Source organism: Acinonyx jubatus, chromosome E2 (assembly GCF_027475565.1).
Source record: "Acinonyx jubatus isolate Ajub_Pintada_27869175 chromosome E2, VMU_Ajub_asm_v1.0, whole genome shotgun sequence".
In the NCBI taxonomy this organism is placed as follows: Eukaryota; Metazoa; Chordata; class Mammalia; order Carnivora; family Felidae; genus Acinonyx; species Acinonyx jubatus.
This window is the reverse complement of record NC_069396.1, coordinates 41949777-41973318: the sequence shown is the minus strand read 5'-3', so window position 1 is coordinate 41973318 and position 23542 is coordinate 41949777. Positions and strand designations below refer to the sequence as shown.

General features: G+C 57.7%; 1 protein-coding gene across 2 annotated transcripts; it reads right to left on the bottom strand.

Annotated features, from left to right (window-relative positions):
• Positions 1–3713: 3713 nt before the first annotated feature.
• KCTD15 (potassium channel tetramerization domain containing 15) lies at positions 3714–18567 on the bottom strand. Of its 2 annotated transcripts, none has more exons than XM_027044558.2 (7): positions 18408–18567; positions 16647–16745; positions 14967–15059; positions 14158–14333; positions 9102–9246; positions 6422–6727; positions 3714–5209 (listed from the first exon to the last, which is right to left on the bottom strand). In XM_027044558.2, the coding sequence occupies exons 3-7, from the start codon at positions 15030–15032 to the stop codon at positions 5051–5053; spliced, it is 852 nt and encodes a 283-aa protein (XP_026900359.1). In that variant the 5' UTR covers positions 15033–15059; positions 16647–16745; positions 18408–18567; the 3' UTR covers positions 3714–5050. The 2 variants fall into 2 exon arrangements, with proteins under 2 accessions (XP_026900359.1, XP_026900360.1); XM_027044559.2 differs by having other exon boundaries at positions 16647–16742.
• Between the last annotated feature and the right edge of the window lie 4975 nt (positions 18568–23542).

Sequence of the window (23542 nt, the reverse complement as noted above, 5' to 3'; positions counted from 1 at the left end):
TATCATCCCTGAGTCATGGCTCTGGGTCCAGGAAGAGCATTGTCCAGCATGGCCACCAGGCCCAGAGATAGCTGTCAGGACTGGCTGTTCTGTGTAATGGAAATAAAGATGAAAATCCAAATGCAGCTGACCTCCAGCCCTCTCCTTTGTGTTCCCTCCAGGGAGTGTCCTCGCCTCTGCCACTGGGTCTCTCATTAGAATTTCAAAGGCGGCTTGTGGAGGTGCTAGCTTGAGAGCTTGTTGGCTCTATGTGCAAATCAAGGAATTTGGGGGAAATTCTCTTCCTGATAACTCTACAGAACCTCGGGTAAACAATCCTTGTGGGAAAACAAATGTTTTCTCTCAGTCCCCTGGGCCGTCTTGTCCCCCAAGCACCCGCAGTGGCTGGCACACGCTGGCCATCTATCAGTGGCGCGCATCAAGTGGATGGGAAGATGAGGACCTTCGCAGGAAGCGGGGACCCTTTTGCTAGCCGATGTCCAAAGCCTCAGCAGCCACATCAGCCCACTCTTCAAGTCAAAGTTATATGAGCCTAAAATAGCACGAGTAGCTTCCAAGACATCCTTCCATTGGGGGTAGGAGGGTGGGATGAGAAACAAAGGAGGCCTTCGTCCCTGTGAGTAAACAGCTACCAACAGGCAGCCATGCCTAGCGGCTCCTCACTCCGCCTGCAGCTCAGAGGTTTGAACTCACACGGCTCAGGCAGGTACGTTGCTTGTCTGGCTCTGGGGTTTAGGGGAAGAGGGCTGACATCCTGTGTGCCCAGTAAGATCAGCTACGGGCAGGGGATGGGGTTGGAAGGGCTTCCCAGGGGCTGTGGTCTCTGCTCCACCGAAAGCTCACAGAAAAATGCACCTGGCCTTCCTGGGCCTTGAGGGCAGGGACTGAGGCAGGGGCTGTGAGATCCAGGGAGAGTTCCTGGGTAGCCTTCCTTTTCTGACCTTCCAACTCTCACTGCGGTTGGGTTTCACTTGGGCCACTTTAGAACTAGGCTGGCTCCCAGCAGGACGCTGCTCTTACCTGCCACCAATACCTTTCTCTTTCTGTTGGTCCAGAAAGGGCTACCTCACGGGCCCCCATCTCCAGGCAGAGTGAGGCTTCTCTCTACCTGGAGCCACCCCCTTTGGATGGGGGTGAAGTAAGCAGAAAGAGGGACAGCCGTGTCCTCATCAGTGTTGTGACCTGGCCAAGCCCACCATTATGTAGCCATCTTGAGCTTTGTGGCCCATCCACCTTAAAGCCAAATGGAAGTTATGGCCATCAAACTGGACATTAGTATCTGCAACACCCCGCGTTAGCCTAGGTGTCAGGCTCAAGGCTAGAGGCTGCCCTGTGTGGCCAACAGTTGTCCCTCTGTCCAGATCTCCCATTGGGTTGGACCAAGGGTCAAACTGAAGATCCTCTGGCTGCTCCCATTTTTGTATGCTCCACCTTGTCACCTCCTTAGGAGAAACTCCGATCTCGTGTGTCTTCGTGTCCTCCAGGGCCGCTGTAGCTGTTTTCCTGTTTCCGGAGTGTCAGGAGGGAGGACAGGGCCCAGTGGGATGGGGCCATCCTAGCAGGTAGTCCATCTTTCCAGAGAACGCAGGTCTGCCTCCCGGATGGGAGAAAGGGTAGTGCTCCAACCTCATAGTCATAGGCTCTGCTCGGCTCAGCCAGATTAGTCTTCCCTCGGTCGGGGCTCAATGGAGATCCTGTTCCCACTGCTCACATCTGCGTTTCTCTGCCCATTTTCTAAATGTACTGCTTTGGTACACACACACACACACACACACGCACAATATAGTAGTGCAAAAGGCCCACTGCACCCTGGACACAGGGGTCAGGGTTGGGGGGTTGGGAGTGGTGAAGGAAGCCCATGCCTTCTCTGCCCTCATTCCCAGGTCTGCCAGCGTGGTGCACGCTGGGCTGCCTGGGGACCATGCAGCCGCTTAGGGCCCAGCCCTCCAAGCAGCTCCTCAAATGAGGTCAGGAATTGGGACTTGGGCTACTCAGGGCTAGTCATTGGCCAAGCCAAGTCCAAGTGTGAGGAGTGCTGGTTTCAGAATCATCTAAGCCAGAGTACCTTCTTGTGGCTGCCTCAATGGAGTAGAAACAAAGCAGTCAAGCTGTGTGTGTAATTTATAAAATAGCCTTTATTTATTCTAAGGAACACAGTCAAGTGGTAGCTTCAAAAAAAAAAAAAAAAAAACACTTTTTAAAAGATATTTAGTGTTGTGACCTGGCTTTTTTTTTTTTTTTAATGTTCATTTATTTTTGAGAGAGAGAGAACGTGAGCAGGGGAGAGGCAGAGAGAGGAGACACAGAATAGGAAGCAGGCTCCAGGCTCTGAGCTGTGAGCACAGAGCCCAGTGTGGGGCTTGAACTTACGAACCGTGAGATCATGACCTGAGCTGAAGTCAGACACTTAACCGACTGAGCCACCCAGGTGCCCCTATGACCTGGCTTTGAGCCCCATGTGAGGACAGTGACAGAAGCCACCTGCTGTGGCTTGCCTAGTTCACCCTGCACTGCTAGAGGTTTGGCAGCATGGGCTTATAAGAATCAGTTTTGAGGCTTATGAAGAACAGAAGAAACATTTATGCTGCTGGTATTTGATCAAAAGATTACTTAGAATATATTCATTCCAGAAGTACAAAAATGTTTTAAAGGAATCAATAATTTGTGCGGTTTAAGGGACTGCATATATTAGAATTTTAGCATTACTACAGGAGCACAGTTTTGTCTCCAAAGTCTGAAATTCCCCGATTTATGCAAAATCGACTTCCTGATTTTACTCAATTAGTAAAGAAACGGGAGTAACATTCAGTAAGGTCGTTACTCTTTTTGTTTTTTAGCACAATGGTTTAATCGAAAAGATGTTTGTCTGAAAATGTCAGGGAGTCTCCCGCAGTCACACCAGAAAAAAAAAAAAAATCCAAAAACGCACACGGCACTGAGCTGTTTTCACAAGACTTCCTTTCTAATAAACACACTTTCTCCTCCTCTCAGATGTGAACCTCAGATGCCCAAATACAGATGTGCCAACCACAGGCGCGTTGCTAAGCAAAGGAAAAGGCTAGCAACTCTGTCCAGCAAATTAGATTGTCTGATGGCGTCTGCTCTGTGGCCTCAGACGGGATGAGGCTGCTCTGTGCTCCTGTCCTGCAGGAGGTTGAAGCTGGTGTCCCTGACCGGGCATGGAAAAGGGTCCTCGTGTGTTGGAACATAAGGACTTTGAGGAAAAACACAAAAAGACTCATTAGAACGGAGGGCGCACCCCTGGAAAGAGACCCACCGAGGTCCTGTTCTGCGCTCCGGCGACCGGCAGTTCTCAGGCTGGGGGCTGCAAGTTCCGTGGCTGGCCACCTTCTGCTCCGTGGGGCTCTAAAGAGGACGCCAGCCTCAACCAAAAGCCAGAGAAGGGAAACTCTCAAACATTTGACTGGGTTCAAAAGCCCTCGGACACCTTCTGTCTGCCTTTTCCCGGCTCGCATCTGGTTAGGGGCTGTGAATCAGAATTCAGAATCTGTGCTGCCCAGAGGCGACAGGCACAGCAGAGAGGAAACACCCAAATGCAATAAATAACGGCCCGCTCGGGACCCTGCCCCTCCCCCTCCCCCAGCTACCTCTGCAGGGTCTGCTGGTTCTCCCGCATCAGGGACGAACCCCGCCCCCAAACCACCCCACGCTACGTGGAATGCGGGATACGGCTGTCGCTTCTGCACAGGACGGAGCCTGAGTCATTCGCTTTATAGCATCATTTATGGCATGAACTAGGAACGTAATGTGTTTACACAAACACACGACAATTGTACATCGGCATCTTTACAATATTAAAGGAGTCATATACAAGTCTACAGGCGTTGTTACACAGCGCGGGGCTGGCTGCGGCGCCCCTCCGAGGTTTCCCCACCCGGGTGGAGCCAGCGCGCAGGGAAGGGTGACAAGGCCAGGGGTGTCCATCTTTGGGCCTGTCGTCTGGGAGGGAGCAGGTCTGTGAGCACCCCTCGGGGCCAGTCCTTGTTGGAATCCGGGGCCAACAGCCCCAGGTATGCCTTGTGTCCCAGTCTTATTGGCAGGCTAGTGGAACGGTTTAACTCAAATTCAGTGTGCATATTAGTGTGGGAAAATCGGAGCTGGGGACGGCTTCCTGAGCTGGGGACCCAGAGGACGCTGACACATGGGCCCCTTCACCGTGGGGCCCGTTCCTGAGGTAAGGATGCGGTGTGGCCCCGTGGCTGGTCTGGATGGGGAGAGACTTCTGCAGAAGCCCGGGTGTGAGAACACTCAGGACTGGAAGCCCCAGGGTATTGGTAGGTCAGGTGACTCACCAAGTGTGGCCTGCACCCCGGGTGGCAGCAAAGGTGAGGGTCTCAGATGGTTCCAGAGCCATCCATCCCCCACACCCACCCAGCCCTCCTCCCAGCAGCCCTGCCCCGTGGGGGCCCTGCTTCCGTTCCTATGGTATTGCCACTCTTGCTTCTGTCTCTGGAACAGGGACCAGAGGTCTCCCAAGCCCCACTCTGCGGGCACCTGGGCCCCGGCCCCTGGGAGCTCCTCTGCCACAGGGGCACGCACACGTCCGGCTAAGAACTGAGCACCAGATGAAGAAGCGTTGGTCCTTGTCGGCCTCTCTGGCTTGTGTAGTTAGTTACTTTCATCTTAAATACTGTAGAAAAATAAGCCATCTGTGACGCAAGGAGACCCCGTGGAGTCTGCCACGCGTGGAGAAGGATGAACGGCTCCTCCAGAGTGGGCCGGGAGGCCTCTGCTGACCCTGCCTCGGAGAACGCTGTGCCAGGCCAGGGAGCCGCAGTGCCCCGAGAACTGTCCCCACCGCAGCATCTTTGGGTCACATTAACGGTCCTTCCGCGGGCATGCCTCCGGAGCCCCACGTTCTGTTGCCATGATACCTGGGGTTCCCTGGGCTGGCTTTGGATGCTCCAGCCCCACCCTCAGTCTCACGCCCACTGCTAAGCAGGCACAGGCAGAACTCCCCAGCACCGTTTCCAGGGCCCTGGGGGGTTCCCCAGGGCCACACGGCCTCAGGTGGGCACTGAGGCAGGGCCTAGTCCAGGGGCTCCTGCTTTATCCGGACCGCAGTAGGGTTGGGCTGCGGTCGCCGCTCCTCACGGCAAAGCACGTACTCGCTGAACTGGGAGGAGTCCACGCCACCCCCACAGGATGCAGCCACGCTAAAGCCCCTCTGAAACAGCCTCTCCAGGACCTGCCAGGGAAGACAGAAATGGTCAGCAATGCCCCACTGCAAGAGTCTGCCTGGCTGGGCCTTGTGGGCAGGTAGGCATCAGCCAGGGCAAGGCCACCCTCTCCTGACAGCCCACAAGTTGAGCAACCACAGGAGGGACAGGAGCAGCCAGACCCCGGGTCCTCCTGAGTGACCAAACCTGGGAAGGCTAGCTGCGCCCAGGGGTCCGCAGCCTTCATCTAGAGGCAGAAAGAGTCTTCGGGCCACTTCTCTTCACCATGATGCAACCTGCCCCCTCTCTCTGGAGGCGTGGTCCCAGGCCCTTCCCCCGCCTCACTGAGGCCTGACTCCACAGAGGCTCTGCCCTTGGCCTCTGGGCAGCCACCTGCTTCCCTGAGCTGTAAGTCCCAGATGGTTTGAGGCCTGGGGGCTCATCAGCTCAAGGGAACTCAGGGTGGGGAGAAGGAGGAGCCCTCTTGGGGTCTGAGTCTCTACCAGCCTCCATGTCCACGTGGGTTTGTGCCTCTGGGGGGGGGGGGGGGTCTTGTCACTGTGTCTGACCCCTGTGTCCCACAAGTAGTTAAGTTTTGACTGACAGCCTGGGGAATGTGTGCATGGAGGGGGGAGGATGGGACTCTCCCCCGGCCCCCCCCCCCCCCCCCACAATGCCCACTCTGCCCTCAGGCAGAAATAGGAGTCTGCTCTTAGGTCTGAAAGAGCTGGTGCAGAATAGGCCCCATCCATCTGGGGTTCTCCAGCTCTGAGACGCTTCGGAGGGAGGCCAGTTCAGAACGGCTCTGGGCAGCCATCTGGGCACCTGCGGCTGTGCGGGTCAGCAGGGTGCGTGAGGGGGCTCCAGGCCACCTCCACTCAGCCTCTGACCTGCCGCTCCTATGGCCTGGGTTCAATTTGAATCGAAAGGGAGACTCTGGGTGTCAAATGAGGCACACTCTGTTGAAAATACTCTGGGCCATTTTTATAGAACATCCTTTTGGAAAAAAAAAAAAAAGCACGGATCAATTTTTTTAAGTCCATCCCCCAGGCGCCATCATTTAATTATGAGTGGGACATAAATTATGCATCGACACATTGTTGCCTCTTCTGTGAGATGGCACGGAGGGCTTCACCGTTTCAGGGACCGCGCCTCCCTCCACCCATCCCTGCTGCCGGAGGGCTGTGGGGAGGCAGGGGTGAGGCGGGTGGGGCGCGCGCGCGCGCGCGCGCAGCCCTCACCTGCACGGAGTTGAGCCGGCAGTAGCCATTGAGCGGGAAGCGGATGACGTGCGTGGGGTCCTGGTTCCAGCCGGCGTTGACAGAGTTGCACATGACGTCCCCGGTCTCGGGGAAAACCTCCTCGATGAGGGCCTTCTCGCCACTGAGCGCGATCCGCTCACCCAAGTCCGGCGTGACCCGCACCACCAGGCAATCACAGGCGCGGCTGCGGCGCCGCTGCTCCTGCTCCTGCTGCCAGCGCTCCAGCTCGCGCACCATGGGCTGCAGCTGGTAGTACCGCGCCTCCTCGTAGAGCAGGCTGAAGTCCTGTGGGCATGCGCAGAGGGGATGGTGGGAGGTGGGGGCCGGTCTTTCCAAGGCCAGCCCCCGACGCCGCCACCTGGCCCCATGCAATACTGTGGAGCTGCGACCCCCAGGGCTCAGTGTGGACTGGGATGGTTGTACCCATTGTACAGATGGGGGAAATGAGGCTCAGGTGAATGTGTACAGGCACAGGAGTCTAGCCTTGACCGAAAGGCAGCAGTTGGTGTCCACCTTTGCCAGACTTGTCCCACAAGTCCCACACTCGCTCTCTTCCCATCTGGCCCCAAACCCCTGGAGCAGAGAGGGGCCTCTGGAAAGACCAGGGGGCTGCACTAGTGGAGCCTGAGGCTGTGCCTATGTCTGGAGACCTGCTGCCTTCTTAGAATCCCAGAGAAGTGAGGCTGGGCACAGAGCAGCAGCACCCTCATCTGCCCCGGAGGAGCTCACACAGCCCAGCAGGGAGGCAGGGCACACCTCCCTGGGTTGGATTTCCCGCATGCTGTCTACCAGCTCTGAGGCCTCTGGTCATCAGTTACCTCCTCAGAGCCTCGGTTTCCTCGTCTACAAAATGGACATAAACGCCCATCTCAGAGAAGCGGGCGAGGGCCAAAGGACAACAAAATGCGCCAGGTGCTGGGCCCACCCCGCTCTAGCAGGCAGGTGAGGAGGTGTCTGGGAGTGGGAAGCCCACCCCCAGGCAGCCGACTCCCAGGCTGGCATGCTCATGCCATCTGTCCCCCAAACACATGTGCGCCCATATGTGCCCTGGCCCTGAGTAGCTCAGGACCCATGACTCGGGCCAGTCACTGGGGCTCAGCTCAAGGCTGAGTCAGGAGGCCCAACCCCCAAAGCAGGGCCCATCCTATAGGCCCTAAGCCCCTTCCTTCCCGCTGCTGGCCCCCCCAGCCTCTGGAACCCCTCCGAGGAAAGCCCAATTTCCCTCCACAGGGGCTCCCCAGGGTGCCATCCTGGGCATCTGCTCTCATCCACTCCAGAGGTTTTAAACGATATCGGCACACATTTTTTCTTATGGCCCAGAACTTCTCCACCCGATGCCACACCACCAATTCCACGCAGGAGTGAGGTGTAACACTCCCTCCAGCCCGTTCCACCCCTGGGCCTCCATGCATCCACTCAGGCCGCAAGCCAAAGACCAGGAGGCAGCCTCAAGAATGCCCTGACCCCCCACCGGTCCATACCACGGCCTTCTATGGCCAAGTCCTCAACATAAACCCAGTCTGCCCCTTTGCCCCATCTTTGCTGCCTCCAATCAGGACCAAGGCCTTCAGGAAACTCCCTTGGCCTCCTGCTCCCGCCCCGCACCCTCCTTCTTCACACAGTAGCCAGGGCTAGCAGACCTGTCACTCCCTGCTCACATCCCTGCCACCGCATTCAGGGTAAAATGCCACCAGCCACATGCCGAGCTAGCCACCAAGGTCCCACCTCAAACAGCAGCCTCCTTTCCCGTCCCCATTCCTACAGCCCCAGGCTGACACCTTCTCTCTGGTTCTGGATGGTACCAAGCTTCTTGCCACCCTGCCGGCTCACCAAGACCCTCACACCTGTTTGCCCCTCTTCCTCCTTCGCCATCCAGAGAAGCATCCTTCCCTCCAACCCCCCTGGGGCCAGGTTCTCCACGCTTCCCCTTCACGCTTCATTTCCAGGAAACATCTGCGCCCCCACCAAGGGGATTCGAGCATTTCATTGTTGTTGAACATCTGTCTTCTCACTAGATTGTAAGTGCGATGAGGACAGGACCCATGTCTGCCCCAGATTTCATTGTATCTTCGGCCTGACTTTGCTTGTTGGCACCCAGCATCAGTTGGATGGAGGACAAAACAGCCCCAGGGCCATTGGTCCTCTGGGTGCAGGAAGGGAGGGAGGGAGGGAGGGACAATTGCCGGTTCAAGGCAGGTCTAAGCTTCCTTCCTCTGGGATCCCCGGAGCCATGGAGGGGCCCAGCACTGAGGCAGACTCTCAGAGCCAGATCGGCTGCCCTGGACAGGCTCACCCCAAGACCGGGGGATAACCTTTCATTTAAAAGGTATTGCGTTTGCACCAGGCTTCCCCCTGCAAATTGCTGACAAGGAGCACATGTGGGAACCTCTAAGTCCCGTAACTCTGATGCACGACCGTCCCTCAACACGGCAAATGAAATGGGGTAAGCGCCACTGTTTAATTGTTGTTACACCCTGATAAATAAGCTAAAAACGTGAGAAAACAAAATTAGTTTAGAAAAACTGATTTAGCCCTCGGCTTCATCGTTTAACTTTTTATGGTTGCCATGACGACCATGGGTCCATTTATTAAGTCACAGTGTCCCCTGTGTAATGCCACCGCACAGGCATCGCTGGGGAGCTGCCGGCTGCAGACTTACCTTGAAGTCATCCGGGAGCAGCAGTTTTGACGTCCGCAGGAAGCTCAGGACGTAGCGGAAAATCTCCCCATCCCGGTCGATGAAATAATGTTGCTTTAAACTGTCCAGGACGATGGGTTCAGTGCCATTGAAGAGGCGGCTTATTCTGGGAGAGAGAGGGAGTGGGATGTCTGATGGAAGGGCCAGGCCACCTGCCCTTCCCTTAGGGTCTGCCCTGCTGGAGGGGCGGGGGGGGGCTCACATGGGTCACTCTGGGACTGTACCGGGCATGACGGATGTCCGCATACACCAAGGGCAGCCAGGCCGCAGTCAGGACACTGGCACACGCTGTATACCCAGCCTACACTCACAAGCCACAGCCAGAGAGAGACGCGCCTGGCTGCATGCACCCGGACACATGACAGGCTTGGAAAACTACAGTGAGACAAAGACACAGCCTCGTTGCCCCATGCACGCCAACCCCTGCCAGACAGACCCTGCCCCCCCCCCCCCCCCCGAAAACTCCCACTGACCGTCAGATACCCCAGCCCACGGCCACACACCCAGCTAACACGCGTAAACCCGGCAAGACAGTCTTGGGTCCCACACCTCGCCCAAGCCACACAAATGAGCGGCACATGGGACACACCTGGGCGAGAGGCACAGGCTCACACGGTCCCCTCCCTTTCAACACACAAATCACACGCAGACCCGGACGCGCCCAGGCAAAGGACACGCCGGCCAGCGTGAACTGAGCAGAGAAACAGCCGTTTGCACTGGACAAACTCACAGGCAGACCATGCGGTCACCCGCTCAGGGGGCCCTGGGGGAGGAAGAGAGGCAGGCGGGAGGGACAGCATGTGCCACAGCAGACGTGCACTCAACAGCGTGCTTGCACACACGCAGCGGTGTGAACGCATCTGCACGCACCACGGTCTACACAGAAGCACGCACTCCAGTGTGCCCACACGCTGGAGGATGCACGCAGACAGGTCCCATCCTGGCACCCTGTCCTCTGAAGGGCACTTGGTTCTGACAGAAACACAGGACCTGCAGGATGCTCGTGGGGAGCCCCTGATACCTGTCCCCATCCGCTCCAGGGAGGACCCTGGCCTCAGGGCCAGGGCTGGGGCCTCTCCGACACCCAGGGTGGCTGGCCCCATCTGGCTGATTCCCTGGCTGCCCCCAGGCCCAGCTGTGGACAGTTAGGAGCCCCCTAGGAGGGGTGGGGACAGCCAAGAGCTTGACTCAGGAGCAGGTGGGAGGTTGGCAGTGTCCCCTCAGTGATGACACCCCCAGACATCCTTCAGCAGGTGGGGCCCCACACCAGCTAAACCCTGCCAAGGCGGCAGCTTGTAGGCACAGCCCGGGAGAACAGTGGCCTGGTCTGGGACTGAGGCCTTCTAGCCCAGCCCGCACAAGCTGGTGCCTAAGCCTCCTGCCTCACTGCCCCTACCAGCAAGGACCCTCCAGGGGCGCTCCCCTCTCCACCAACAGCCCAGTCCTCCGTCCACTCCAAGTCACTGTTCCTGAGGCCCTGCTCTGGCCGACCATTGTGTGCCAGTGCACGTGAGCGGGGCGGAAGCTGAGGGGTTAGTCTCCAGAGCCTCGCTCAGAGCCTCCCATCTATACTGTTCCCCACTCTGGTGGCCTGGCACACTCAAGGCATTGGCTGGGAGGGCCTGCTCAGGTGTGCAGCAGCCATGCAATCACACATTCTCCCTCTGGGGACATGGCCCAGCCCCTGTCCCAGTGGGGCTATAGAAAAGGCAAGGCTAACTCGTGGACGCGCGTGAGCCGCTCAGAGTCTATGATGTGGTGTGGAGAGGCCCCAGCCTGTGGAACCAGCACTGCCATCACCCAGACACGACTCATCTCGGGACTCCTCAAGCCATGGAGCCCTCTCACCTCCCCAGACCTGGGGGACGCAGCCCCTGCTGGAAAGCCTTACGGGCTTCATGGCCTGTTCCAGCTGCCTAAGTCCCCAAAACCTGACCTCCACAGAGCTTGGGCATTCAGATGTCAGAATGAGGGCCATCCAGCACCCTAGAGACAGATGGGACGAGGCAACACTGCCTGTCCCATGGGCAGTCCTCAGCAGCAGACAGCCGAGGGCCCAAACATGGCACCAGCAGGAAGAAGGAAGAGCCACATCCACAGGCAAGCCAGCAAGTCCACGGCCTCAGCCTCCCTGTGGAACTTTCTCTCCTGTTCCTGGTTGAGCTCAAACACTCTGTGCAGCAAGCAACATCCTAGGCCACGGCTGGCTGGGGCTCCACACCATCCTGTTGGTCTAGAGGGCTTCTTGGGTCACCCACATTCCAGGGCTGGCTGGGTTCTAGGTTGTCCTGTTGGTCCATGGCTAGAAGGTTCTCAATCCGCCTTACTTTAAGACTGGTTCTAGACCTTACCATCAGTGTCTCTCCAAGGGACAAAGGCCTTCCGTGCCCTCAGGATTTGAGGCTACCAAGGATGAGAGCAGCTTAGGGCAGGTTAGGACAATGGTCACAAAAGGACAACCCCCGCCTCCCCCACCCCCCATCACTTTGCAGGGTCTTGGGAGCCCACTCCTTTCTGGGCTACCCTCTGAGAGAGGCTACAGGGTTTTGGGGCGCCTCTGACCCCAGCTGATGGAGGTCTTTTGTTTAAGCTTTGGCTCCAATTTCCCGGATGTTTCGGTGGAAGATTTTATTAGTAATTTGAGGCTTCCCAGAGCCAGCATGGATACCAGCTTGGGACTGTGATGGCAGTAGCTAACGGATGTCCGGCAGGGATGAGGGAGGCGGCAGCCCCTGGAGTTCATTTCCAGCCCTGGGCAGCCGTGCTCTGCTCTTTATGGGCAAGGGCTGATGGCTTTCCCTGGGCCACCCAGTGGTAGCACCTGCTCCCTGATGAGCCAAGAACCAGAAGCCCAGACATAGTCCCGTGGGCACGGGCCCCGAGGGTGCAGGGCGCTAGCCCCCTGGTCTCACAGCACTGCCCGAGGTGGGACTTTCCTGATACCCAGAACCCCCCGCCTCCTCGGTGACCTTAGCAATCTTCTCCATCGCTTGGTGACTCATACATCAATGCCACTGGGTGAGGGATTGATCTTGGTTTCCGGAATTGGTGAAAAACATTTCTTTTTAATTTTAATGATTCACTGAAAGAAGGATGAGAGAGATCTGAGGGGCTCTTGCCAGCACAGCAGCCCCACCCACCTCCCAGGCCCGGCCTGACTCACTGTCCACTGACTGTCCTACAGGTCACGCCACCCGTTGGCCTCGAGGCTGAAGCTTCGGGCCCTGGGAGCAGCCCTGCCCTGAGCCAGAAGCCATCCAGGCAAGAACAACAGATTCATTGCAGAGCCCCAGCCTCGGGGAAGGCACGCAGACTGCCACCCCCTCCAGGCACATCCTGCCGCCAAGGGTCCCACCTGCCAGATCGCGAGCCACGTGGCCTCGGCTCCCTGGTGAGGAGGCCTGCCCCACCACAGAGCAGCACGATGGGCAAGGATGAGCTGCCCTGTGGGTATGGGAGGGGAGGGCCACCCCCCTGTCCTTGCTGCTCCCAGGCAGCAGCCTAGAGACGCGAATGAGGCAGCCATTCCCTGCAGGCCTGAGCTGCGATGGCTCTAGAAAGGCAAGTGTCTGATTTCAAGAAACACTCTTCAGAGAGGTTGTGGGCAAGGGTTTTATGAATTTCACTCACAAACGTCGCCAACCGATTAAGGGATGATCTATCTCAAACAACCCGGGAATGCCGCAGAAGGCAAAATTGAAATTAAATAAGCAGAATCCATCTCCCACCCTAGACAGAGCTCACAGGCCGCCACCGCCACGTGGCCTCGTGGCTGCGGCCCCGGCGAGGCCCCAAGTTCACCAGTGCCTGCCCCAGGCCTCAGCCTCTGCTGGGCCGAGGGAATGAAGTCCCAACTGTCATCTGTGCCCCAGACTCCCCAAATTCTGAACTGGACTCTACATCCACCTCCAGCATGTGCTCCTAGAGAGAGCACTCCTGCCCCCGTGGAGGGCTCCGCCCTGGCCCTCATCAAGCCGCCATGCGCTAGGACTCCTCCACAACGAGCCTTCACACCAGCGACAAGGCAGACTGACAAGAAGGCTTCCCAGAGATGATCCCTTGGTGTCTGGGGGATTAATTAACTCCTCTTGTTTTTTTTTTAAATGTATAAAATGAGGGCGATACCCTGTAGCCTTGGCCCTCCTGCTGCTCAGCCCTCAGCGGTGGCCGCCTTGCTGTGCCAGGAGCAAGCAGTCGTGGGCTCTGCGTGCAGCGTGCTGTACCATCTCCAGGGGGTGCTCAGAGACCCAGCCCATCTCTGGTCCGCCCTGCTCCTATGCCAATGGGAAACCAGGTCCCTGGGAGGGACGTGCCCAAGTGGCGGGAGCGGGGGATCTGATAGTGCCCAGCACCTCCCACAAATAGGCCCGGGAGTCAGGAGCTCCAGGAGCTGGGCGGAGAGCCAGGTGCACTGTTGGGATGCTCCTGGTCAGAGACACCTCATCTGCAACTCCCCCTACCTCCCCACCCCTGCCCAAGGGAGCCGGCTGCTACACCCAAGGGTCTAGCAGTGGCCACGCGGACAGACAAAGCTGGAAACTGCAGCTCCCCTCATCCTCCCCCTTGTGTACTTAACCAAGGGTCAGAGTAGGAAACGGGATTAAATACTTCTCTCCCCCAGGATCCCAAGGAGCATGCAGCATGGCTCACAAATGATCCTTGGCAAAGGCCAGGCCTGAGGCTCGCTCAAGGGGACCCTGAAGATACCTGAGATTCCCCAGCCAGCTGCTGGCCACTTTCAGGTGGGGCTGGCCCTGCGTAAGGGGCTTCTGCCGGTGGGTCGGGAGCTCTACCGGGCACTTTCAATACCACCAGCACAGGGTCACAAGTCCCTGTAGAAAACATCTTTTAAGAGGTAGACTCAGCCCCCCAAACTCTAGTCCTCCAGATCCAGGAGAGCGGGAGGGCCCTGGAGAGCCTGAGTGGCTGACAGAGGAGACAGAGCCCACTGGCAGCGGGCTGCAGATGGGACCAACAACCACCGTGCGCCTGGTGCTCCAAGGGGCTCAGCTCTTACCTGGAGTCAGGGTACTTGGTGAGCGTGGCCAGGCTGCTGGTGTACATGTGGCCACCCACATCGATGTGCACGGGTGCGTTGGACTTGGTGAGCTGGGCTGGCAGTGGGATCCCCTGGGCGGCCAGGGGAGACACGGGCGACCGGGTAAGAGACAACCGGGACATGCTTCCTCCCTCCTGGAGATGGAAACAAGGTGAAAACGAGAGCTTCTCCACAACAGAGCTGGGCACTCCCTTTTATTGCCAATGTGATCACAGATCTAATCAGATCACTTCTGCCTGTGCCTGATCACATATTCAGCTGACAAATTATGGCCACCACTGTAATTAAGTGTATTTGCATCATTTTCTTCAAAGAACCAGAGGGAAAAAGAAAGATGCTTATTAGCAATAAGAAATCAAGAAAAAAAAATTTCAAGGTGTCAGCCTCCAGGGGCATAAAACAAACTGCAAAATTCTAATTAAAGGTCGCGGGCTTATGTGTTAGATGTGAAATATCCCCTGACAAACGAATCACCAATTTGTGAATTGGGATTCAGGGGTTTTTGCAAGTTTGTCTCAGTAACGAGACACCTCTAAATTAGTGACTTCCTCAGCACCTAAGGCGTTGAGTTTTATACATGTAGTAAATTTCACATCAAATTAAGAGCATTTTTGTTTCAAAAAATACATAATCGCACAGCCAGTCAACAGCCATCTCTTGACTGCGGCGGCTGGGAGGAAGGGCGGTGGGTGAGCAGGCAGGCGCTGGGGATAAGGGCAGAGAGGGGGCCACCGGCCACTGCCCCAGCCCACCCTGCTGGCTCTCACCGCAGTGCTGGCGCTGCCGTGGGCGTGAAGCGAGGACCCGCTCGGCCGCTCCTTGCGGTGAGGCATCTAGGCTTCCATCGCTGCCCAGAGTATCTGTGGGGAGCACCGACAAAACCATAGGGCTTTTACTCCTCAGGAGTCGTGGGTGCTGGGTCTCCCAGAGTCAAAGATGCTTGGAATCCTCCTTTCTGCATTTTCTCTCTGGGACCCCCCACCACACAGCCCTCTCCAGATTCCACCCGCCACTACCCTATCCCCACGCTCCAAAGCCGTAGCAGCTTACACGCACACACGCGCGCGCACACACACACACACACACATAACACACACACACACACAGACACACACACGTGTTTTCTGGGCAGCTCCACGTCTAATTCGGCTAATGACAGTGCTGAAACATATGCTCACCATTATTGCCCCAAAATGTTTCAGAACAAATCTGATTTTCCTGGTATTTTGGTTCAGAGCCATGTTACCAACCGTGTCTCCTCTTGCATCAGCAGAGAGCCCTGTGGACCACAGCTCAGGGAGGATCCCCCAGCCTCCATGGGCTCGGGAGCCCAGGACTCTGAACACCGTCTCCACGGTGTTAAGATGCAGTGTGAGAATGGCCAGTCACAGAGAAGTCTCTTTAGGCAGAAGCCAGGGCATAGGGAAGAGTGAAAGTCACTTAGGAAGCCACCTCTCCCCTAGGGCGCCTAAGAGAGGAAACTTGTCTTTGTTTGCCTGGCCTGCACCTCTGCAGTTTCAACCCAGACCCCCAGAATGGTCTTGTCTGTGCCTAATGTATTCCAGACCCCCTCAGGATCACACCCCACCAAGGCACTAGAGAGCTGGCCGGAAGGAAACAGAGAGCAGCTCAGCAAACGGACCCTCTGTTCTGCTCTTCTCCACTAGTGACTTTCCTGTGTGCCACGACCACCTGAAATAAGACTGTCTCTCAGTCACTACAAGCCACCTTAGGACCCTGCCGAAGGGGGGTGGGGGGTGGGGGGAGAAGAGGTCTATGCAGCCCTCTGCATTGACCTGAGGCTGTCTCATAGGGCACAGTGAACACCAACCCCCTCCCACACACATACACACACACTGGCTCCCACAAGCCTAACCTGGACTTCTCCGTCGCAGGCTTGACTTTGTGCCTTGAAATTCAACATCCAATTTTAAAACATGGACCAAGGTCCAACGAACGTCAATACTGCACATTTAAGTGAGGTTACCATCCTAGGATCTGTTCTGCCCTCAGTGCTCTGGCAGGTTCCCTGACATGGAACTGGGGTGGGGGTTGCGATTAAACAGTGATGTTTAATTTATACTCTCACTGGGGGGCTACTCAGGGTCTTCGGCTTTTGGCATTCCTGACTTCCGGCCAGCTCAGAAAAGAAATGCAGGTCACTTATCTCAAGGAAGTTCTGAGAAACCAAAACAGACCTCAGGATGGGTTTTCCTGCCCTGGGAGGTTCTGCTGGGGGAGGAGTCACAAGGAAAGCCACAACTGAGGATAAAGTGTGCTGGAAGGGATTCCAATGGAAATTCTATCAAAGCGGACTGCGCAATGTTTTACTCAAGTGACATTTAACACCAAGTACCCATCACAGAAGCTGCTCAATCCTGTTCTCATCCAGCCTCTTCTCCATCACAAGCGCAACCTGATGTTCACTGGCAAACCAAAAAACTCACCGTTGGAAGCCCCAGGCTTTACGCCTCCACCAGAACCTCCAGGGCTGCCTCCGGCCAACGCATCTGTGCTGGACAACGACCCTTTCCCCGACACCACTGCTGAGGTCAGAAGCACAAAAGTGGGTGCAGTAAGAGACGCAAGTTCATTTCTTCAACATCACCGGCAAACCCACGACCCACCACCCAGCCCCAGCGCGCCCCGGCCCTCCCGAGGCTCGCCCAAACCGCCTGTTGCAGGGGCCTCCGCGCTGTAGCGTGCTCCAGGGCCCGCGGGTCTCCAAACTGGCTAGGTATTGACCCGCTTCCCTGAGCTGCGGTGGGAGCCCCGGGTCCCGCGCCCGCCCGCCGCCGCCGCTGCCGCCGCGCCCCGCCCGCCGAGCGGAGGGAAGCGAGCAGAATGCCACGCTCATTTACACACAAAATGATTTTGTGTCCCATTGTGTTCGCAGTTGTTCAGCTCTCTGGGGGTGATTAAACTGGCTGAGCTGCGGCAGCTTGAGACGATTTCACTAAATCGCTTCTTCGTGAAGTCGCTTCTTTGCTAAGCTGTTATTTTAACCATAAAAGGTAAACAGAAGGCGCCTCGCGAGCTCCCTTCAGCTCTGCGCCCTGGGCGCCAGCCGCGGGCGAGAGTGCCAGGGGCCTGCGGAATTGTCCGGGATGGAGGGGGAGGGCGGAGGAGGGAGGCGGGCATGCCACCTGGTGCGCGCCAGCCCCGCCGCAGAGCCCGCCGGCCGGTGTGAACTTCGGGGCGGCCGAAGCCGGCTGGGCCGAGGCCGGCGGCGCCGCGGGGCGGGGGTGGCCACGGAACCGGAGTGCCTGGCAGGGCGGGGAGGGGTGTACGGCGGGGGCGGGGCGGAGGACAAAGTTAAATCAAGAGGCAGACACTTAGAGACCACAGATGGGAAGCTCGCCTAATTAAGGACGTAAAAGCGCTTTTGTTCTCAAAGTTTATTGTTGCCGGGATTAAAAAAAAATTAATTGAAACTAATGCTGTTATTCACTCGTGCAGTTAAATTCCTTCATGCACATTTGAGACACGGAGTGAAAACTTGAAGCTTATCTTTCTGCAGTCGAGGTGGGGGGCAAGGGATGACGGAAAGGCGTTTGGGCTGCGGGAGAGGGGCATTTCCGAAATGTGTGCCCCGTGCGCGCGTCCAGGTCAGGGGGTACCCGCGGGCAGCAGGAGCCCGAGGCGTCTCCGCAAGGCCCGCCCGGGGCCCCCAAGACCGCGCGCCTGGGACCACCACCAGCTCGCCGGCCCCCCCGCCCCATCTCGGACTCGCGTGGTGGGCGTCAGACGACGCACATCTGTCCCGTTAGAGACTTTTTCTCTCTGATTTGGGCGCCAAGCCGGGCCCTGTGCGCCCCGAAGCCCCAGAGGCGTGAGCCCGGGGCTGACCCCGGAAACTCGCTGGCCCTGCAGGGCGCTCGGCCCTGCACTGAGGCCCGAGTGCCGGGACCTGCAACACCACCACCCCCACACCCCGCCCCGCGCGGCAGGAAGCTCGGCGCCCGCCCGCGTGGGGAGGGTCCACCCGGGGCCAGGGCCAGGGCCAGCCCACGTGGGCAACCCCCCCTCCCGCGCCAGGCCTTTGTGCTGGGTGCCCCCGCGCCGCCAGCCCCCGCCGCCCGGCACCGGGACAAAGCAGCCGCCCCTACCCAGGTCCGAACCCCGGCCGAGCTACTTTCTCGGTATCACCGCCACTTTGGGGACAGGGGTGCGCGGCGCCGAGCGGTGGCCGCCCGCGCGGGGCTTACCTCGGAGCCGGAGCGGCGGAACGGGCTCGGGCGCAGCCCCCGCCCCCCGCAGCCGCCGGTCTCGGGCGCCGGGCGCAGCCTGGCCGCCTATGCTCGCTGCGCGGGTCGCTCCGGTCTCGTCCTGGAGTTACTTTCTCTCTCGCCCCCAACCCTCCCCCCACCCACCCCTCCCGCCCCGGCCCCCGCTTCGCGCGGCCCCTCGCGGCGCGGCGCGCCGGGGCCTCCCCTCCCCGCCCTCCCCTCGCCTCCTCCCCTCCTCGCGGCCGCCGCCACCGCCACCGCCGCCTCCTCTTCGCGCCGCTCTCCGGCTGCCCTCCCGCCGCTCCCACCTCCTCTCCTCCCTCCTCTCTCTCCAGCGGCCTTCCCTGATTGCTGGCGAGAAAACCAGCCCCCCACCCCAGCCCGTAGCCCGCGCCCCGTCGCGGCCGAGCCCGGACGCAAAGGGCAGCGATCCGGCTCCAAATTACCCAGCGCGGCGAGCGCGAGCGGGAGCGCGCGGCGACTCCTGGCTCGGGGCTCGGCTGCGCCGCGGGGCAGAGGATTAGAGTCGCAATTAGCTCCGCGCGCCCGCGCCTGCCGCGCTCGGCGACAAAAATGCGCTGGTTCCCCTCCTTTCGCCGGGCGATCCCCACCCGCCTCTCCCGGAGCCCGAGCCTTCCCGCCGGGGCCTCCGCCAGGACCCTCCCGGGAGCGGTGCGCCCGGGCCCCCGCGCCCTCCGCCGCCCAGCCCCCCGCCGGCCGGCCACGCGGCGCCCGGGCCTCCTCCGGGCTCGGGAGGGGGCGGGGGAGAAGCTGATTTTAATCATTGTCATTTCATCTGATGTAATATTTCCCCGGGCGCTTTCAGCTGGGCATAAATTTTCGGCTCCCAAATAAGTAACACAGGGCACGTTTCTCACATTTCTTGACTCTTCGGTTACAAAGAGGAGAGCAGCCGCCGCCGCGGCGCCCGGGGGTAGGGGGCGGGACTTGGGAAGAAACTGGGCTGCGAGTCGGCCGGGGCTGGAGCGGAGCCGGGGGCCAGGGCCGCCCCTCCCCCTCCACGGCCTCCCTCTCCGGGTCTCGGCCCCGACTGCCCCTCCGCCGGGGAGCAGCGCCGCCCGTGACGTCTGCGGACACGCGGTCGGCCACCGCGGGGGAGGGGCGCGCGGGGGGCGCCCGGCCCGCAGCCCGCGGCCAGATGCGCCATTTCCTTTCCGCGCGCGGCGCGGTGGAGAGGTCTGCGGCCAAGACTCCCCGCGGCGCCGCGGCCAGCGCCCGGGGCCTCCCTCCCGGGCTCCGGGGTCGGTTGCCCCTTCCTCCTCCGCTCCTACCTCCTCCCCCACCTTCCTCTCGCTCCGCTTTTTCCCCTGCGCCCCGCCCGATCCCCCGCCCCCCCCCCCCCCCCAACTCCCATTTCCGACTCCTAGGAAACGGTGCGCCGAGTCTCTAGTGCGCCTGGCCTGCACTGCGCCCCCGTCCGGCTCCGGGGACGCCCGGGCCGGAGCCTGGCTCCCGCTGGAGGGCGGGTGCGCTCCGGCCGGGAGCGGCTCGGAGGCCCCCACCTCGAGCTCCAGCCGGACCTAGACGCCCTCTAGCGGCCTCGCTCACCCGGGGCGCTCGGGGGGCGGGGGGCGGGTGGCAGGAGGACCGAGTCAGGGCCTGCTTCCCTTCACTAGGGCACCTGGCGCGTGGAAAGAGCGCCCGGACCGCGCTTCTGTAACTTCTCCACGCGGGAATAAGCAGAAACTTTCCTCCTAAGGGAAGGTTTTATTTATTTATTTATTTTAGAGCTCGAACTACAGGAGAAGGGGGAAATTTTCTCATTAAAGTTACATCCCTGCAGTTAGTTCAATTACTTGATATATGCAGAAGATGTTGTAAATTTATAGATTTAAATAGCTTACAAAGATGCCGCAGGCCCCATCAGTTAATTTCCTTAATTTATGGATTTTTAGCTGCTCCTAGAACAGAAAGGGGGCCTGGAAGTAGGTCAGGGATCTGTGCAACAGCTCCAGCGCGGCCCACGGGCTGCCCACTCAGCTCCCCACGCCCTGGCGCCTGCGGGCTTCTGGCTCCCAGCTCTGGCCTGACAGCAGCACTCTTTGCTCTCCCAGCTGTGGCCAAGCCAGGCCCGGGAGGTCTGCTCTGCTACGGAGCGGAGGCCCCAATCTCTCCAGGGCTGCGCAGGGCCACGGAACAGCAAAGCCCCCATCAACGCTAACCCCACCCGGCCCTGAAGGAATGGACCCAAAGAAAAAACAAAGCAAGTATCCAAATATTTTGATCTCCTGTGTCCTCCCTTAAATACAGGCTGGGACCACAAATGGCGTAGGGTGTGGGTTCCCCAGACTTCTGCAGGGGCAGAAATTACCCCCTTTCCAAGCTTTTGAGTGCTTGGGGCAAAGGGGAGCACGAGGAAAAATGCACTGGTGAAGCTGGTGTTTGAGGGGCAGACCCACTGAAAACCTGCTTGTCATGGCCCTGGTGGCCCCTAGTGTCCCTCACTCCTCTCCCACTCTCTTCTAAGGTGTCTGCTACAGTGTCTTTGTTTTTTGTTCAATGTGGATGAATATATACATATAAATTCATACTTGAAAGGTTGGTATAAACCAAACTGTTTTAGGAAGCTACATGGCGATGTGATTAGTATTGGTATTCATGATTTAACATTTCTTTTCCCACTAGATGAAGTTTCTAAGATTTGCAAGGTACATGTCAAGGACGGGTGTATAAATGGATTTTTATTTATTCACAACTCCAAGACTAATTGCTTCTCTTTGCCTCAAGGCCATGAGATTGGTTTTAATATGACACTTCAAAAGTATTCATGGAACTACAGAGATACTAAGTGTCATTGTTTAAGAGACAAATCTCACTGTGGTACTGGTGACCCTGAAAATAGGATGTTCCACTTTATTTTAAATTCCTCCATGTTTTTTTAAGAGTTTCACTTTATACCAACTATATTAAAAATGCACAATTTAATCGAAACGAGAACTGACCATTTTGCAGGACCTTTATTTCCTTAATATTGCTGGGAACTTTGTTTTCATATTCCTGAATCCTTTTATTAAAGAGCTGAACTTTATACGTGTCATTAAGAAGAGTAAGTTTGGGTCATAATTTATTCTCAAGTGTTTTAAAAGTTCCTGGCTAAATGTCAACCATCTTTTACACTGAGAGACTTGGGCATGGACTGTGATAGGCATTTAATGATCTGTGGTATATAATGCAAGGGTGAGGCTTTTTTTTTTTTTTTAATTGAAGAGGTATAATTAGGACCGAAAACATTGAAACATGTTGTAAAATGCATCTTGTTTCATTACTGTGGTCCAAGAGGCGAAATTGGATGTGAGTCTAATCAGAATGTCACTTGCCCTATCAGTAGATTTGACTAGAGCTTAAACCATTACAGTTCATATTTTTAAAAGTGGGTTCAAACCTGTGCTTGCTTCGGGGTTCCTCCACGGGTGCTCATGTGAAGCACGATGTAGGTCAGGCCCTGCGTCCAGGTGCTGCGGACAAGACCTCAGTCTCCAGATGCTTCCTAGTGGCTTCCAGTGTGATTTAAGTTGTTGCTGTTTGCAGACAATGTTTAGAAACAAGGACCTCAATAAGGAAAGTAAAATGAGCTCAAAATGAGGGGTCGGGGGGAGGTGCTGGGGTTTTAAGGCAGAGCTCTTCCCCCAACTCCAGACCCACCCTGGGCTGAAAGCCTGGCCCTCCTAGGTCTGTGCCCACCTCGAGGCTCAGAGATGCCCCCTGACCAGGATAGGATGGAAACTGGCTTGGCCCAGAGATTAGTCTGACATCCACGTGGCTTGCATCCCAGAAACCCTCCTGGTTAGGATCTCAGAGAACCTGGAGACCGAACAGAAAGCTGAGTCATGTGACTTACTGCTGCCACACACACGTCCCCACTCCAAACTGGGTCTCCTGTCAGCTGGAGACCCACTCCTGGGAGAGCAGAGGTCCAGACGTGTCTGAGGGGTGGCAGTGTGTGTGTGTGTGGGGGGGGGGGGTGCAGATTGCCCCTGCCTGTCCTTGAAGGGGATAAAACAAGACCAGCCAGCTGTCACAGAACTCTGCCCAGTCCCCACACTATGCTCAATGGGCACTTACAGCTTCTGGGGGAACAGAGAGCAGGGATTGCCTCCCGGGTGCCACAGACCACCCACCCTTCTTGCCTTCCTCCTGTAGCCCTGGCGCTCTGCTCAGAGCCAAATCAGCCTTCTTTCCCTGTGCGCCGGCATCAGGGTGACAGGAATGACACAAGACTGAGCTCTCCTGACCAGGCATTCTTATGTAGTGGTGGCCTGTGGATGGCCTGTGGGGGACCAGAAACCACCTCCCCCCCCAAATCCGCAAATGGCTCACCACTTTGCATGTGAGCGTTTTTTCAAGGGAAGTTTTAGTGTTTTCACCAGATTCTCGAAGGGTCTATGTGAATGTGGGTGCAAAAAAAACAAAACCAAAGCCACCTCCGAATGGCTTCAAGATGGGAGAAGTTGATTCTCTCACATAAGGGCAAGTGGAGGCTGAGTGGCCCCGGTGTAGATTCAGGGGCCTTAGCAGAGTATTCAAGGACCCATGCTCTCTCCACTTGTCTGCCCTCCCCCGCACATTGATTGGCCTGCCCTCAGGCCACACTCCTCTCTGGTCTCAAGATCCTTGTAGCTCCGCACTTCACCCCTACTTGGGCACGCTTGGAGAGCAGGAAAATGATCCCATTGGCCAATTTACAAGCCAATCCCTGGGAAAGGCATTAGCTCGGACCAATCAGGTTTAGCTCTTGTTCTGCCTGGGGCTTAGTCTGTCCTGAGCCCTGGGGAGGAAGATGCAGGCTGGGCACAGCCGGGCTCTGCCTGGGGGAAGGGGGAGAGAATGGGCTTGCTTCTGGGGGCTGGGGCCTGCCAAACGCTGAGCTGGAAGGAAGGCGGAAGGGAAGCCCCAAAGGCACCTCCAGGGAAGCTTGAAATAGGGATGCCAATCCATGCCCTTCTGTGGCCCCCGGAGACACCAGACCCAAACGTGGAGGCAGCCAAACCGGGTGGCCGGCCCCAGGCCCCCAGCCCACCTCCCCTTGAGGTTCCTCCAAGGTCTCATTCTTCTTTCCAGCTGCATTAGTAAAGTGCCAGGTCCTCCCAGCAGGA